Source organism: Pogoniulus pusillus, chromosome 40, assembly GCF_015220805.1.
Source record: "Pogoniulus pusillus isolate bPogPus1 chromosome 40, bPogPus1.pri, whole genome shotgun sequence".
NCBI lineage: Eukaryota > Metazoa > Chordata > Aves > Piciformes > Lybiidae > Pogoniulus > Pogoniulus pusillus.
This window is the reverse complement of record NC_087303.1, coordinates 5,986,200-6,002,701: the sequence shown is the minus strand read 5'-3', so window position 1 is coordinate 6,002,701 and position 16,502 is coordinate 5,986,200. Positions and strand designations below refer to the sequence as shown.

At 59.5% G+C, this 16,502-nt stretch overlaps 1 protein-coding gene across 2 annotated transcripts in view; it reads right to left on the bottom strand.

Moving 5' to 3' along the window:
• The window catches only part of PLEKHM1 (pleckstrin homology and RUN domain containing M1), a 43,691-nt gene extending 30,772 nt beyond the window's left edge, over window positions 1-12,919 (bottom strand). For both annotated transcript variants that reach the window (XM_064174584.1, XM_064174585.1), the window contains exons 1-4: window positions 12,887-12,919; window positions 11,606-12,039; window positions 4,482-4,570; window positions 3,308-3,555 (exon numbers count right to left, since the gene is read on the bottom strand). In XM_064174584.1, the coding sequence (XP_064030654.1) occupies window positions 3,308-3,555; window positions 4,482-4,523 (290 nt within the window). In that variant the 5' untranslated portion in view covers window positions 4,524-4,570; window positions 11,606-12,039; window positions 12,887-12,919. The remainder of the gene's footprint in view (window positions 1-3,307; window positions 3,556-4,481; window positions 4,571-11,605; window positions 12,040-12,886) is intronic.
• Between the last annotated feature and the right edge of the window lie 3,583 nt (window positions 12,920-16,502).

Below are 16,502 nucleotides of genomic sequence, written 5' to 3'. Positions count from 1 at the left end.
TGTGTGTGGGCTGCTGGTGCTGTGTGGGAGGACTCTGCTAGGGAGCAGCTCAGAGCAACCCCAGCAAACCATAGAACCATAGAGTCAAGCAGGTGGGAAGAGAGCTCCAAGATCATCCAGCCCAACCTAGCACCCAGCCCTGCCCAGTCAACCAGACCATGGCACCAAGTGCCTCATCCAGGCTTTGCTTGAACACCTCCAGGGATAGGGACTCCACCACCTCCCTGGGCAGCCCATTCCAATGCCAATCACTCTCTGACAACAACTTCCTCCTCACACCCAGCCTCAACCTGCCCTGGCACAACTTGAGACTGTGTCCCCTTGTTCTGTTGCTGGCTGCCTGGGAGAAGAGCCCAACCCCACCTGGCTACAGCCTCCCTGCAGGCAGCTGCAGGCAGCAATCAGCTCTGCCCTGAGCCTCCTCTGCTGCAGGCTGCACCCCCCCAGCTCCCTCAGCCTCTCCTCATAGGGTTTGTGTCCTTGCTGTTATCCATCTCAGCAAGCCTATGAGTGCAGCAGACATCAGCATCGTTTCCTTCTCACAGCCTAGCATCAAATTCTTCTCACCAAAACATCCCAGCTAGCTTCAAACTGGCTCAGCTGTCAGGAGCTCTGTGCAGATGGGAACTCCTTCAAGGCAGGAATCTCTTTGCCTTCTCCCTTGCTCTATTTCTGCTTCTCTAGACAAAGTCTCTGTTTGCCATTTCATGCTGGCCACAAAACCCCAGCCAAGCACCAGCCTGGCTCCAGCTGGGCTCCCACAGGGCTCAGCACACCTCTGGAGAGGCCTCCTGCTGTTCTCCCTTCAAGCCTGCAGGGCGAGGGGAGGGAAAGCAATTTTCACATCTTCTCCTCCCTATTCAAACCCGAGGGGAGGGCCTGAGGGAGAAGAAAGGAATTTGGAGTTCTCTGGATCACAAAGCCAAAAAAACTCAGGGGATTCTGAGCAGGAGGTTGGCTTGATGGAAGGATACATCCCTGCCCCATCCCTTCTGCTTCCACAGCGTGTCTCAGAGGGCTGGGCCTTGCCCAGGACCACTGGGAGGAGGTGGAAACCTCATGAAGTTCATTAAGGACAACTCCCTGCAGCAGGACAGCTGAGGGGTGACCTGCTGGGAAGCAGCTCCATGGCCAATCTTCCAAACTCACCTTGAATGTAAGGTAAAGTCTGGGATAAGGTAGAGGAGTAAGTAAGGTAGTAAGGAAAGGAGGTGGAAGGGTGGTTGGGAGCCCCTCCTGGGGACTCTGGTTTCTGGGAGGGCTGTTGTGGTTCTGGATCACTTTTAACTTGTATGCTTCTGTCTATAGGTGTAAATGTTGTGAATACCTGGTTGGATATTGTGCTAAGCTGTGAAGATGAAGCTTCTACTGGAAGGTGCCCAGAGAAGGGCAGCAAGGCTGGGGAGAGGCCTGGAGCAGAGCCCTGTGAGGAGCTGGGGGGGGTGCAGCCTGCAGCAGAGGAGGCTCAGGGCAGAGCTGATTGCTGCCTGCAGCTGCCTGCAGGGAGGCTGTAGCCAGCTGGGGTTGGGCTCTGCTGCCAGGCAGCCAGGGACAGAGCAAGGGGACAGAGGCTGAAGCTGTGGCAGGGCAGGTTGAGGCTGGATGTTGTTAGGAAGTTGTTGTCAGAGAGAGTGATTGGCACTGGAATGGGCTGCCCAGGGAGGTGGTGGAGTGGCTGTGACTGGAGGTGTTGCAGCCAAGCCTGGCTGGGGCACTGAGTGCCATGGTCTGGTTGGTTGGGCAGGGCTGGGTGCTAGGTTGGAGTGGATGAGCTTGGAGGTCCCACTGTCAAACAGGGTAGGAAGAAGGAGCCAGGGAGCTCCAGGCCAGGCAGTCTCATCTCTGTACCCAGCAGGATCATGGAGCAGATCCTCCTGGAGGCACTGCTGAGACAGGGGAACAGTGAGGAGCTGATTGGCTGCAGGCAGCATGGCTGCACCAAGGCAAATCCTGCCTGACAAAGCTGGTGGCCTTCTCTGGACAGGTCACCACATGAATGGATGAGCAACTGATGGCATTGACCTGGCCCTGAGCAAGGCCTCTGGCACTGTCCCACACCACATCCTGCTCTCCAAGCTGCTGACACATGGCTTTGGGGGGTGGACACTGGATGGATAAAGAAGTGGCTTGATGGCTGCACCCAAAGAGTGGCTGCCAATGGCTCCATGGCCAAGTGCAGGCAGTGCCAAGTGGAGTCCCTCAGGGATCAGTCCTGGCACCAGGCTTGGTCAACATCTCTGTGGGTGCCATGGGGAGAGGCACTGAGTGCAGCCTCAGCAGGTTTGCTGCCCACACCAAGCTGTGTGCTGCAGCAGCCAGGCTGGAGGGCAGGATCCATCCAGGGGGAGCTGGGCAGGCTGCAGAGGTGGGCACAAGCCAAGCTCAGGAGATGCAACAAGACCAAGGGAAGGTCCTGCAGCTGGGTGGAGGCAATGCCAAGCACCAATCCAGGCTGGGCAGTGCCAGGCTGGAGAGCAGCCCTGAGGAGAGGCACTTGGGGGTGCTGCTGGAGGAGAAGCTCAGCAGGAGCCAGCAGTGTGCATTTGCAGCCCAGAGAGCCAAGCAGAGCCTGGGCTGCAGCAGCAGCAGTGTGGGCAGCAGGGCCAGGGAGGGGATTCTGCTCCTCTGCTCTGCTCTGCTCTGCTCTGCTGAGACCCCACCTGGAGTCCTGCATCCAGCTCTGGAGCCCCTGGGACAAGAGGGCTGTGGAGATGCTGGAGAGTGTCCAGAGCAGGGCCAGGAGGATGCTGAGAGGCTGCAGCAGCTCTGCTGTGAGCACAGCCTGAAAGAGTTGGGGCTGTGCAGGCTGGAGCAGAGGAGGCTCCCAGGGGACCTTCTTGTGGCCTGCCAGGATCTGAAGGGGGCTCCAAAAAAGCTGGGGAGGGACTTTTGAGGCTGTGAGGGAGTGGCAGGAGTGGGGGGGATGGAGCAAAGGTGGAGGTGGGGAGAGTGAGGCTGGAGGTGAGGAGGAAGTTGTTGAGCAGGAGAGTGGTGAGAGGCTGGAATGGGTTGCCCAGGGAGGGGGTTGAGGCCCCATGGCTGGAGGTGTTTGAGGCCAGGCTGGCTGAGGCTGTGTGCAGCCTGCTCTAGGGTAGGGTGCCCCTGGGCATGGCAGGGGAGTTGGAACTGCCTGCTCCTTGTGGTCCCTTCCAACTCTGCCTGATTCTATGATCCTATGAAAACAAAACAATCCTCTTTTTACAACTCCTGACTCAGCCACATTAATTCTCTGCCTCTGACACTTTGGCACCAAAGTCAGGGGAGGAACCTGAGCGTGCAAACAACCCTCGTCGGGCTGGGCACTCACCTATGGGTGATGCTCTTCAGCAGACCCCAGAAGACAGGCTGGGGGAGTGGTCCTCGACCTCCTGCTTTCTTCCCTTTCCCCCCACTCTCTGCCTTGATGTGCTTTGCCTTCAGCCCATGCACAAAGACAGCCTCCAGGGCGCTGCAGAGCGAGTTGGCGTTGCCATCGTCGCTGGTCACGATGGCATCTGAGGTCACATACTGCTTCTGCAGGGCCTTGATGGCATTCACCAGCTGCTTCTTGATCAGCTGCAAGACAGAAGGCACAGGCTTGGGTGGCAGAAAAGGAAGCATTAAGGAAGACTTCAAAGATTCATGGATTCACAGAATGGGTTTGGGTTGGAAGGGATCTTAAAGCTCAGCCAGTTCCAATCCCACTGCCATGGGCAGGGACAGCTCTCACCAGCACAGAGTGCTCAAGGACTCATCCAGCCTGGTCCTGAACACCTCCAGGGAGGTTGTGGAGCACAGAAGCACCCAATGTGATCTTTGATCACATTGGGTGCTTCTGTGCTCCACAACCTCCCTGGGAATCCTGTGTCAGGGTCTCGCCACCCTCAACCTGTGCCAGTCTCTCCCCATCTTCAACCTGTGCCAGTCTCTCCCCACCCTCCCTCTCAACCATCTCTTCCTCACTTCCACTCTCTCCCCTCTCCCAGCTCAAAGCCATTGTTCTTCATCCTGCCACTCCCAGCCCTTGTCAAAAGTCCCTTCCCAGCTCTCCTGCAGCCCCTTCAGGTACTGGAAGGTTGCTCTGAGGTCTCTCTGGAGCCTTCTCTTCTTCAGAACATCCCAAACTCTCCCAGCCTGTCCTCACAGGGGAGCTTCTCCAAGGGTGATGAGACTCTGGCACAGGTTTGCCAGGGAGGTTGTGGAGCACAGAAGCACCCAATGTGATCTTTGATCACATTGGGTGCTTCTGTGCTCCACAACCTCCCTGGAGGTGTTCAGGACCAGGCTGGATGAGTGCACCCTGTGCTGGTGAGATCTGTCCCTGCCCATGGCAGAGGGATTGCAACTGGCTGAGCTTTGAGGTCCCTTCCAGCTCAAACCATTCTGTGATTCTATGAGCCCCATCCCAGCATAAACAAATCCTCCCACATCCAACTGGGAGTTGCACTGGGAAGTGACTGGAGCTGCCTTGGTGGGGGGGGGGTTAGGATTGTCTCACTCACCTGTATGGCTTCCTTGGGGTCATTGCTGTGGCTCGAATGCATCTCGGCTGCTGCCACTCCCCACGCTGGGCACTGCCTTCACATGTCACCTTTGGGACAAGGAGGAGGGACAAGTCTGAGCACCCATCTTTGCCTCACACCCAACCCACCTGCCCTGTGCAGGGCACTCAGGAGGTGGCTCATGCACCATGGTATTGTGCCTGACTGCTGTCAGACTGGGGCTGGAGAGCTGTGCCCAGGCCAACCTCATGACATTCAACAAGGCCAAGTGAAAGGTCCTGCACCTGGGTGGGTGGCAGGCAGACAGTGGTGATCAAGGGCACAATGGCCACCTGCAGACCAGTGACTGACCCTCAGAGGTCAGTGCTGGCACCAGTGCTGTGCAACATCTTTGTCAGTGCCATGGGCAGAGCAACCAGTGCACCTTCAGCAAGTCTGCAGGTGGCACCAAGCTGTGTGGCACAGTTGACTTGCTGGAGGGCAGGGATTCATCCAGAGGGAGCTGGGCAGGGTGCAGAGCTGTGCCCAGGCCAACCTCATGGCTTTCAACAAGGTCAAGTGTAAGGTCCTGCACTTGGCTGGGTGCAATCCCAAGCACAGCTCCAGGCTGGGTGGGGAATGGCTGAGAGCAGCCCTGAGGAACAGGACCTGGGGGTCTGGGGTGAGGAAAAGCTCCACAGGAGCCTGCAGTGTGAGTGCAGCCCAGACACAACCCTGTGCTGGGCTGCAGCCAGAGCAGTGTGGGCACAGGGCAAGGGAGGGGATTCTGCCCCTTGGCTCTGCTCTCCTCACACCCCTCCTGCAGTCCTGGGGGCAGTTCTGCAGCCCCCAGCACAAGCAGGACATGGAAGTGTTGGAGCCAGTGCAGAGGAGGCCACCAAGATGCTGAGAGGGCTGCAGCAGCTCTGCTCTGAGCACAGGCTGAGAGAGTTGGGGCTGTGCAGCCTGCAGAGGAGAAGGCTTCCAGGAGAGCTTGGAGTGGCCTTGCAGGATGTGCAGGAGGCTGCAGGAGGGCTGGGGAGGGACTATTGAGAAGGTGTGGGAATGGCAGGAGGAGAAGGAATGGGTTTGAAGTGGCAGAGGGGAGATTCAAACTGATGTTAGGAGAAGGAGTGAGGGTGGTGAGAGACTGGCACAGGTTGAGGGTGATGAGACCCTGGCACAGGTTTGCCAGGGAGGTTGTGGAGCACAGAAGCACCCAATGTGATCAAAGATCACATTGGGTGCTTCTGTGCTCCACAACCTCCCTGGAGGTGCTCAGGACCAGGCTGGATGAGGCCTTGAGTGACCTGTTCTAGTGGGAGCTGTCCCTGTCTATGGCAGGGGTTAGAACTGCCTGAGCTTTGAGGTCCCTTCCAACCTTAACCATTCTCTGATTCTATGACCCTCTCAGCAGTGCCTGGGCACTGGTGCCATGGCACAGAGCTGTCTGGGAGCATGAGAAGGAGGGATGCAAGCTCTCTGTTAGGTTTCCAGTGGCTTTGTCCAGATGAACACCAGGATCTGCCCTCTCCTGGGGGCTTCTCTGCTGCAGCTGGGTTTGATGGCAGAGAGCAAAAACCCAGTGGCCTCCTGCTGCTGGAAACCCTGGAGAGACCAGAAGCAAGCAGTGGGGTCAGCTCCAACTGCAGGGGGTTTGCAGACAACAAAGGACCTCTGAGTTGTGACTTTTGGCCTCCTTCCCCTTTCTTCAGAGCCATTTGCTGTCCCTGGAGGCTCTGTGAGCAGAGCCAGAGGCTGCCAGCGAGACGTCGGTCATGAGGCTGTGACCCTGCCCCCTTGGTGGCAGAAAGGGTCCAAGAGCTGCCCCAGCACCAGCTGCCACCACAGAGCCTCCTCAGGATGTGAGAGGTTGGAGAAGAAATCTCCTTCCTTGAGCTGCAGACACTTGCTACCCAAAACGACCACTGCCCAGCAGGTGACCGCAGGCTGCAGGGATGCCCACGGCAGGCAGTGGGCACTGGCACTTCAGGTTTGATTTCCAAGCCAACACAACACCCACAGAGATGCCCCCAGCAGACCTGATGGCCTCCACCTGCCCCTGTCCCTGCACCATGTCCTGTCAAACCAGCACAAACCCATGGCTTGCAGAACAGTTCCAGCACAGCCACAGCCAGTTCCAAAGGCATTGATGGTCCAGATCCAGAGCAGCTCAAATATGGAGCAGTCTAAACATGGAGCAGCCCAAACGTGGAACATTCCAGACTCAGAGCAGTCTGAAGCACTCCAGACCCAGAGCAACCTGAATCCAGAGCACCCCTGACCTACAGCAGCCTAAATCTGGAACATCCCAGACTCAGAGTGGCTTGAAGTCAGAGCATCCCAGAACCACAACCTCTTGAACCTGGAGCAACCTGAATCCAGAGCATCCCAGACTCACAGCAGCCTGAATCCAGAGCATCCCAGAACCACAGGAGCCTGAGTCCAGAGCATTCCAGACACAGAGCAGCCTAAATTTGGAGCATCTCAGGTCCACAGCAGCCTGAATCCAGAGCATCCCAGACACAGAGCAGCCTAAATTTGGAGCACCCTAGACTCAGAGTGGCTTGAAGTCAGAGCATTCCAGAACCACAGTAGACTGAATCCAAATCAGCCTGAATCCTGAGCATCCTAGACCCACAGAAGCCTGAACCCAGAGCAGCCTGAATCCTGAGCATCCCAGACCCACAGAAGCCTGAACCCAGAGCAGCCTGAATCCAGAGCATCCCAGGTCCACAGCAGCCTGAATCCAGAGCATCCCAGGTCCACAGCAGCCTGAATCCAGAGCATCCCAGGCCCAGCCTGAATCCTGAGCATCCCAGACACAGAGCAGCCTAAATTTGGAGCACCCTAGACTCAGAGTGGCCTGAAGGAAGAGCATCCCAGAACCACAGCAGCTTGAATCTGGAGCAGCCTGAATCCAGAGCATCCCAGGCCCACACCATCCTGAATCCAGAGCAACCCAGACCCACAGAAGCCTGAACCCAGAGCATTCCAGACACAGAGCAGCCTAAATTTGGAGCACCCTAGACTCAGAGTGGCTTGAAGTCAGAGCATCCCAGAACCACAGCAACTTGAATCTGGAGCAGCCTGAATCCAGAGCATCCCAGACCTGCAGCAGCCTGAACCCACAGAAGCCTGAATCCAGAGCATTCCAGACACAGAGCAGCCTAAATCTGGAGCATCCTAGACTCAGAGTGGCTTGAAGTCAAGAGCATTCCAGAACCACAGCAGCTTGAACCTGCAGCAGCCTGAATCCAGAGCATCTCAGACCTGCAGCAGCCTGAATCCAGAGCATCCCAGGCCCACAGCAGCCTGAATCCAGAGCAGCCTGAATCCAGAGCATCCTAGACATGGAGCATCTCTCTCATGTACATCCAGCAGCAGCCAGTCCTGCTGGGAGCAGCAGGCCAGGAGGTCTTTGGGAGCTCCTGGATGGCTCCTCAGCGTGTGCAGAGGTCAGCTAAGTTCAGACAAAACGAAACTGCTCTCACCATGACTTGTCATGAGATTTCCTCTCCTTGGGTTGCAACATCCACAGGGGGAGCACAGTGATTACAGGCACGTCCCCAGGCTCGAGGTGCTGCTGGAAGGGCTTGTGGGCAGCGAGGGGACACCCAACTGACAGCAGCAGGTGCTGAGGACTTCAGACAGCCACCTCCACCTCTGCCCTCCTCGGGCCTGGGCAGCCTATGCCCCTTTCCCCACCACCCTGTGACTAAAAGGGACCCTGCCATGACAAATCCAAGGTGCAAGAGCTGAGGGTGGGAGATGCTGTGGGCACAGCTGGCACTTCTCATGCCCAGAGGGGCAGCATGGGTGGGGTTTCAGCTCCAGGACTACACTATCTGTGCCCAGCACTGGCCACCCTGGTGTCCCCAGGTGGTCATAGGGGTGTTTTGGCACAGACTTCATCCAAATTTTACTCAGGTGGTGTTGTCCCCAAAGAAGTTCTGCCACCATCACCTCTCCTGGCATCTGCAGGAGCTGAGACACAGAGGAGGACACTGCCTTCAGCACAGGACTCTCCACTCCCACCATGACCAGTCCAACCAGTTTGTCCCAGTACTGTGAACCCACACAGCTTTGCTCCTGTGGGGACAGCACCTCCCTGACTAATGAGTGCAAGAATCCAGCTCCAAGGCAGATTTCACCCTGATGCAAGCCCTGGGTGAGAGGTGGAAATGGGACCTGGTGCCAGGCTGGTCAGCTTGGGAAGGAGCCAGAGGGGTCCAGAATGCCTCCAGGCAGATCCTGGGAAGCCACAGATCTTCCTGGTGATCTTGAAAGGATCACAGAATGCACTGGGATGGGAGGGACCCTCCAAGGTCACCTTCTCCAAGCCCCCTGCACTCAGCAGGGACATCTCCAACCAGAGCGGACTGCCCAGGGCCACATCAAGTCTGATCTTGAATGCCTCCAGGGATGGGGCCTCAACCACCTCTCTGGGCAACCTGTGCCAGAGTCTCCCCACCCCCACCGTGCAGAACTTCCTTCTAGTGTCCAACCTAACTCTGCCTTGCTCCTGTTTCAAACCATTGCCCTTTGTCCTATCTCCACAGGCCCTTCTGAACAGTCCCTCCCCAGCCTGCCTGGAGGTCCCCTTCAGACACTGAAATGCAGCTCTGAAGTCTCCCTGCAGCCTCTCCCAGGCTGAACAATCCCAATCCTCCCAGCCTGTCCTCACAGCAGAGGTTCTCCAGACCTCTGATCACTTTTGTGACCTCCTCTGGACCCCCTCCAACGGTTCCAAGTCCTCCTGTGTTGAGGACTCCACAGCTGGCCCCAGCGCTGCAGGTGAGGCCTGAACAGAGCAGAGCAGGGCAAGGCAGAGAAGGGCAGAGCACAGCAGAGCAAGGCAGAGAAGGGCAGAGCAGAGCAGAGCAGAGCAGAGCAGAGCAGAGCAAGGCAGAGAAGGGCAGCAGAGCAGGGCAGCAGAGCAGAGCAAAGCAGAGCAAGGCAGAGAAGGGCAGAGCAGAGCAGAGCAAGGCAGAGAAGGGCAGAGCAGGGCAGAGCAGAGCAAGGCAGAGAAGGGCAGAGAAGGGCAGAGCAGAGCAAGGCAGAGAAGGGCAGAGCAGGGCAGCAGAGCAGAGCAAAGCAGAGCAGAGCAAAGCAGAGCAGAGCAAGGCAGAGCAGGGCAGAGCAGGGCAGAGCAGGGCAGAAGAGAGCAGAGCAAGGCAGAGAAGGGCAGAGCAGGGCAGGGCAGAGCAGAGCAGAGCAAGGCAGAGAAGGGCAGAGCAGGGCAGAAGAGAGCAGAGCAAGGCAGAGAAGGGCAGAGCAGAGCAGGGCAGAGCAGAGCAGAGCAAGGCAGAGAAGGGCAGAGCAGGGCAAAGCAGAGGGTCAGGATCCTCTCTCTCCACCTCTGCCCACGCCGCTCTGGATGCAGCCCAGGATTCGCTTTGCCTCCCGAGCTGCCAGCGCCCAGGGCGGGCCGGCAGGAGCCGAGGCGGCCGCGCAAGCACAGAGAGGAGCAGCCCAAAAGCCACAGCACTTCCCCAGCTGTCCTCACCCCGAGACAGAAGCAAGAGGAAGGCAACACAAGCAGCGAGCTCGGCGGGCAGGCAGCCCGGGCCAGACCTACCGGCGCGGCGGAGCTGCCTGCTCAGCGAACGGCCGGCAGCAGCCGAGGGCTCCAGCGAGGCTTCGCCGGAGTGCAGCGCTGTGCCCGGGGGCAGGCAGCGAGCCCGGCCCGGCGCTGGGCTGCCTGCGCTCCCCACAGCGGCTTATAAATAACCGGCAGGTCACGGCTCGACGGAAAACAACAGCCCCGGCCCCGCCGCCGGCGTGAGTCAGGGCACGGCCGCGGAGCCGCTCCGCTGGCGAGCACGAGGGCTGCGCTGCCACCCCCGGCCCCGGGCACGGCAGCGCTCGGCTGGCACCCTCCGGCAGAGGGCACGACCCTCTCCTCCGACACATCGCTGCAGGCTGCCCGCGGAGGTTGTGGAGTCCTCCCCGGGAGGCTTTCAAACCCCTCTGGATGTGTTCCTGTGCGACCTGCCTGGGCTGGAGGGGTGGGGGGGGGGGGCGATGGCATCCTGGGCTGGCTCAGGAGCAGTGTGGGCAGCAGAGCCAATGGCATCCTGGGCTGGCTCAGGAGCAGTGTGGGCAGCAGAGCCAATGGCATCCTGGGCTGGCTCAGGAGCAGTGTGGGCAGCAGGACAAGGGAGGTTCTTGTGCCCCTGTGCTCAGCACTGCTCAGGCCACCCCTGGAGTGCTGTGTCCAGTTCTGGGCTCCTCCATTGCAGAGAGATGCTGAGGTGCTGGAAGGTGTTTGGAGAAGGGCAGCAAGGCTGGGGAGGGGCCTGGAGCAGAGCCCTGTGAGGAGAGGCTGAGGGAGCTGGGGGGGTGCAGCCTGCAGCAGAGGAGGCTCAGGGCAGAGCTGATTGCTGCCTGCAGCTACCTGCAGGGAGGCTGTAGCCAGGTGGGGTTGGGCTCTGCTGCCAGGCAGCCAGGGCCAGAAGAAGGGGACACAGCCTGAAGCTGTGCCAGGGCAGGTTGAGGCTGGATGTTGTTAGGAAGTTCCTGGCAGAGAGAGTGATTGGCATTGGAATGGGCTGCCCAGGGAGGTGGTGGAGTGGCCGTGGCTGGAGGTGTTGCAGCCAAGCCTGGCTGGGGCACTGAGTGCCATGGTCTGGTTGGTTGGGCAGGGCTGGGTGCTAGGTTGGGCTGGCTGAGCTTGGAGCTCTCTGCCAACCTGCCTGATTCTATGATGTGTTCCTGTGCGACCTGCCTGGGCAGGGGAGGTTGGAGTGGATGATCTCCAGAGGTCCCTTCCAACCCCAACCATTCTGTGACTCTAACACAGCTCCTGGCCTCCAGCCAGCACACCCAACCCTGCCCCAGACACAACCTGACCCCACGCAGAGGCAGCATGACAAGCAGCTGGCATGGGCAAGGGGGTGGCTTGTTGGGAGGTCAAAACTCCCCAGAAATGCTCCAGCAAGAGCCTGGGAAAGGTCAGAGCCCAACCCCAGCCTGCAAGCAGCAGCAGGACCCTCTGGTGTGACTTCAGCTCCTCCCCTGTGCCCAGCCCGGTGCCAGTCGGCATCACAATTCCCACTACACCACACAGGCATTCCATGAGGGATTGGGACCCACACACCACCCTCCTTCCCCTGGAGACATCCTTCTGGCAGCTGACAAACCTGCAGGGGGTCAGAGGAGAGCTGCTGTCGGTGACCCCCTCCAACCTGTGCCCTCGCAGCGCCGAGCAGGGCACGGGGGCGGCAAAGTGCCCGCCGAGCTCCCAAGCCTGGCCCTGCCTGGCACAGCTGTGTTAGCCAACCACTCCAAACTGGGAATGCCTTCCAGCCTGCTGCTCACTCCTGTTCCAAGCTGCGACGTGCAGGAGCCGTGGGTGAAGCCGGGGCTGGTTCTGCCCAGCGCCGCCAGCGGGCAGAGCCGCGGTGCCAGGGCGAGATGAGTTGTGCAAGCCTCAGCGCCCCGAGGCAGGACCTTCCTGGGCTTATAATCCCAATTTTGATGCCATTTCAGATGCCCAGTGCTGAGGCTTGCTGGTGGCCATCTGACAGGGTGGGCAGCTCACATTCCTCGATGGGAAGGGGGAGTTGGGATCGGGCTGGAAGTGAGGCGAGAAGGAATCAGCTCTTTCTGCTCCTCATTTCTCCCTGGGCACAAGAACTACCCCCAGAGCCTGTTGGCAGCTGCTGGGTTCAAGTGAAGATGGCATCGATGGGTAACACCCCACAAATCAAGATCCCACACATGCTGGGAATCTCTGCCCAGGTCCAGCCTTTCCAAGCTGGCATGAACCTAGCTGAGAGGTTTGGGTGTCACAGAATCATGGAATGGGTTGGGTTGGAAGAGATCCTCCAAGCTCAGCCAGTGCCAACCTTCCTGCCATGGGGCATGGGCACCTCCTGCCAGCCCAGGGTTGCTCAAGGCCTCATCCAGCTTGGTCCTGAGCACCTTCAGGGAGGTTGTGGAGCACAGAAGCACCCAACGTGATCTTCGATCACGTTGGGTGCTTCTGTGCTCCACAACCTCCCTGGGCAACCTGTGCCAGGCTCAACCTCTGGCAGGGTCTCAGCACCTTCAACTTGTGCCGGGGGGGGCCTGACATGGGTGGGCTACGGTGCCAGGCTGTGAGGGGCACAGCCAAGGGGAACGGATGGGCCCTGTTGGGGGGGTGGGTGAAGGCAGAGGGGCCTGGGGAAGAGTCGGCAGCCATGAGGGGCATGGGGAAGGGGGGTGGGGGTGAGGGTGGGTCAGGGCACAACCCTTTGCATGCACCCCCACAGCCCTGCACCTCCTGGCTGCACCCCCAGCCAGCGCCACATCCTTCTGCATCGCATGAGCCCCCCCCTCCCGCTGCACCTCCCCTTCTCACCCCCTGAACTCCTCCCTCCCTCCCTCCCTCCCTTCCCTCTCCCGGTCCCACTCTCGCCCCCTCCCCCGCTGCTCACCGGCTCCGCGCCGCCGCCATGGGAGAGGCGGAGGGGGGGGGCGGAGGGAGGGAACCCGGAAGTGGCGGCCCCGGCGGGAGCGCGCACGCCCCGCCCCCCGTCTGACGCCAGCACGTAAAGGGGCGGAGCGAGGGGAGTACGACCACGCCCACCGCCGCGCTCTGGTTTGCGGCGATGGGCACCGGAGAGGGACGGACGGACATGGACAGACAGACGTGAGGCACCCGGACAGACAGACGTGCGGGCACCTGGACAGACAGACAGACATGCGGCACCCGGACAGACAGACGTGCGGGCACCTGGACAGACAGACAGACATGCGGCACCCGGACAGACAGACGTGTGGCACCCGGACAGACAGACGTGCGGGCACCCGGACAGACAGATGTGCGGCACATGGACAGACAGACGTGAGGCACCCGGACAGACAGACGTGCGGGCACCTGGACAGACAGACAGACATGCGGCACCCGGACAGACAGACGTGCGGGCACCTGGACAGACAGACAGACATGCGGCACCCGGACAGACAGACGTGTGGCACCCGGACAGACAGACGTGCGGGCACCCGGACAGACAGATGTGCGGCACATGGACAGACAGACGTGAGGCACCCGGACAGACAGATGTGCGGCACCCGGACAGACAGACGTGCGGGCACCCGGACAGACAGATGTGCGGCACATGGACAGACAGACGTGAGGCACCCGGACAGACAGACAGACATGCGGGCATCCGGACAGACAAACGTGCGGCACACGGACAGACAGACGTGAGGCGCCTGGACAGACAGACAGACATGCGGCACCCGGACAGACAGACAGACAGACATGCGGGCACCCGGACAGACGTGAGGCACCTGGACAGACAGACAGACATGCGGCACCCGGACAGACAGACGCGAGGCACATGGACAGACAGCCAGACGTGCGGCACACGGACAGACAGATGTGTGGGGCACATGGACAGATGGACACAAGGGCAGACAGCCAGACATGCAGGCACATGGACAGACAGACATGTGGGCACACAGGCAGACGTGTGGGCACAGACAGACGTGCAGGTGCATGGGCAAATGGACATGTGAGCATGCAGACAGATGGACATGAGGGCACATGGGCAGCCAGACACAGGCACACAGACAGAGGGACATGAGGGCACAGAGTCAGGCAGACACAGGCACACAGACAGAGGGACATGAGGGCACAGAGACAGGCAGACACAGGCACACAGACAGACGGACATGAGGGCACAGAGTCAGGCAGACACAGGCACACAGACAGATGGACATGAGGGCACAGAGACAGGCACACAGACGGACATGAGGGCACATGGGCAGCCAGACACAGGCACACAGACAGACGGACATGAGGGCACAGAGTCAGGCAGACAGGCACACAGACAGACGGACATGAGGACACAGAGTCAGGCAGACAGGCACACAGACAGATGGACATGAGGACACAGAGGCAGACACAGGCACACAGACAGACATGAGGGCACAGAGTCAGGCAGACAGGCACACAGACAGACGGACATGAGGACACAGAGTCAGGCAGACAGGCACACAGACAGATGGACATGAGGACACAGAGGCAGACACAGGCACACAGACAGACATGAGGACACAGAGTCAGGCAGACAGGCACACAGACAGATGGACACGTGGGCACAGAGTCAGGCAGACACAGGCACACAGACAGATGGACACGTGGGCACAGAGTCAGGCAGACAGACAGACGGACACGAGGACACAGAGCCAGGCAGACACAGGCACACAGACAGACGGACACGAGGGCACAGAGACAGGCAGACAGGCACACAGACAGACAGACATGAGGGCACAGTCAGGCAGACACAGGCACACAGACAGATGGACACGTGGGCACAGAGTCAGGCAGACAGACAGACGGACACGAGGACACAGAGCCAGGCAGACACAGGCACACAGACAGACGGACACGAGGACACAGAGCCAGGCAGACAGGCACACAGACAGACGGACATGAGGGCACAGAGACAGGCAGACAGGCACACAGACAGACAGACATGAGGGCACAGTCAGGCAGACAGGCACACAGACAGATGGACATGAGGGCACAGAGTCAGGCAGACAGGCACACAGACAGATGGACACGTGGGCACAGAAGCAGCCCCATGCCACTGTCCTGCTTGCACACACATGCCCAGCCCAGCGCACCTCCACCCCCCGACAGGCCACGCTGGGTGCCAGTCCCCACTTTAATGGCAGCGCTGGGATCCCTTCCCCACCCTTCCACAGCTGCCACCTCCCTGGGGAGCACTGCAGCCCCCTCAGGCCCTGGGCACCCCCCAAAGCCTCTGTGTGTCCTCCCAGGGATGTCCCTTCCCCGAGGCACTGTGCCCGGTGCGTGTCGGACACCTCGCGGCCGCAGCGCTGGCACCCTGCATGCTGCCCCCAGCCAGGCTCACTGCTGCCACCGTGCCCCACAGCCCTACCAGTCCACCCACTCCCAGCTCACTGGGACCAGCTTTGGGGGATGCCCAGGATGGGGCTGCCCCCAGAACCCTCCTCTGTGGCATGGGACCCCTGTGCCACCTCCTGGGGTGCGCTGGAGGCACTTGGCACAGGTCCTGGGGCTTCAGGTGGCACAATTTCCTGGCCAGCACGGCTCTTCCAGCAGGAGAAGCTGCAAGGAAATGGCACCCAGGGAGTAACAGAGGGGAAATGGCACCCGGGAAATGGCACCCAAGGAAATGGCACCCAGGAAGTAACAGAGGGAAAATGGCACCCAAGGAAATGGCACCCAAGGAAATGGCACCCAGGAAGTAACAGAGGGGAAATGGCACCCAGGAAATAACAGAGAGGAAATGGCACCCAAGGAAATGGCACCCAGGAAGTAACAGAGGGAAAATGGCACCCAAGGAAATGGCACCCAGGAAGTAACAGAGGGGAAATGGCACCCAGGAAATAACAGAGAGGAAATGGCACCCAAGGAAATGGCACCCAGGAAGTAACAGAGGGAAAATGGCACCCAAGGAAATGGCACCCAAGGAAATGGCACCCAGGAAGTAACAGAGGGGAAATGGCACCCAGGAAATAACAGAGAGGAAATGGCACTCAGGAAATAACAGAGGGGAAATGGCACCCAGGAAGTAACAGAGAGGAAATGGCACCCAAGGAAATGGCACCCAGGAAGTAACAGAGGGGAAATGGCACCCAGGAAGTAGCAGAGGGGAAATGGCACCCAGGAAATGGCACCCAAGGAAATGGCACCCAAGAAGTAACAGAGGGGAAATGGCACCCAGGAAATGGCACCCAAGAAAATGGCACCCAGAAAGTAACAGAGGGGAAATGGCACCCAGGAAATGACTCCTAAAGAAATGGGACCCAAGACAATGGCAGAGAAGGAAATAACAGTGGGGAAACAGGACCTAAATAAATGGCACCCATGGCAGTGGCACTTAAGACAGTGGCAGCCATGGCAGTGACAGCCAAGGCAGTGCTACCCGAGGCAGTGGCACCCACAGCAGTGCAGCCAAGACAATGGCAGGCAGGCAGTGGCAGGTAAGGCAGTGGCAGGCAGTGGCAGCCAAGCAGTGACAGGCAGTGGCAGGCAAGCAATGATAGGCAGTG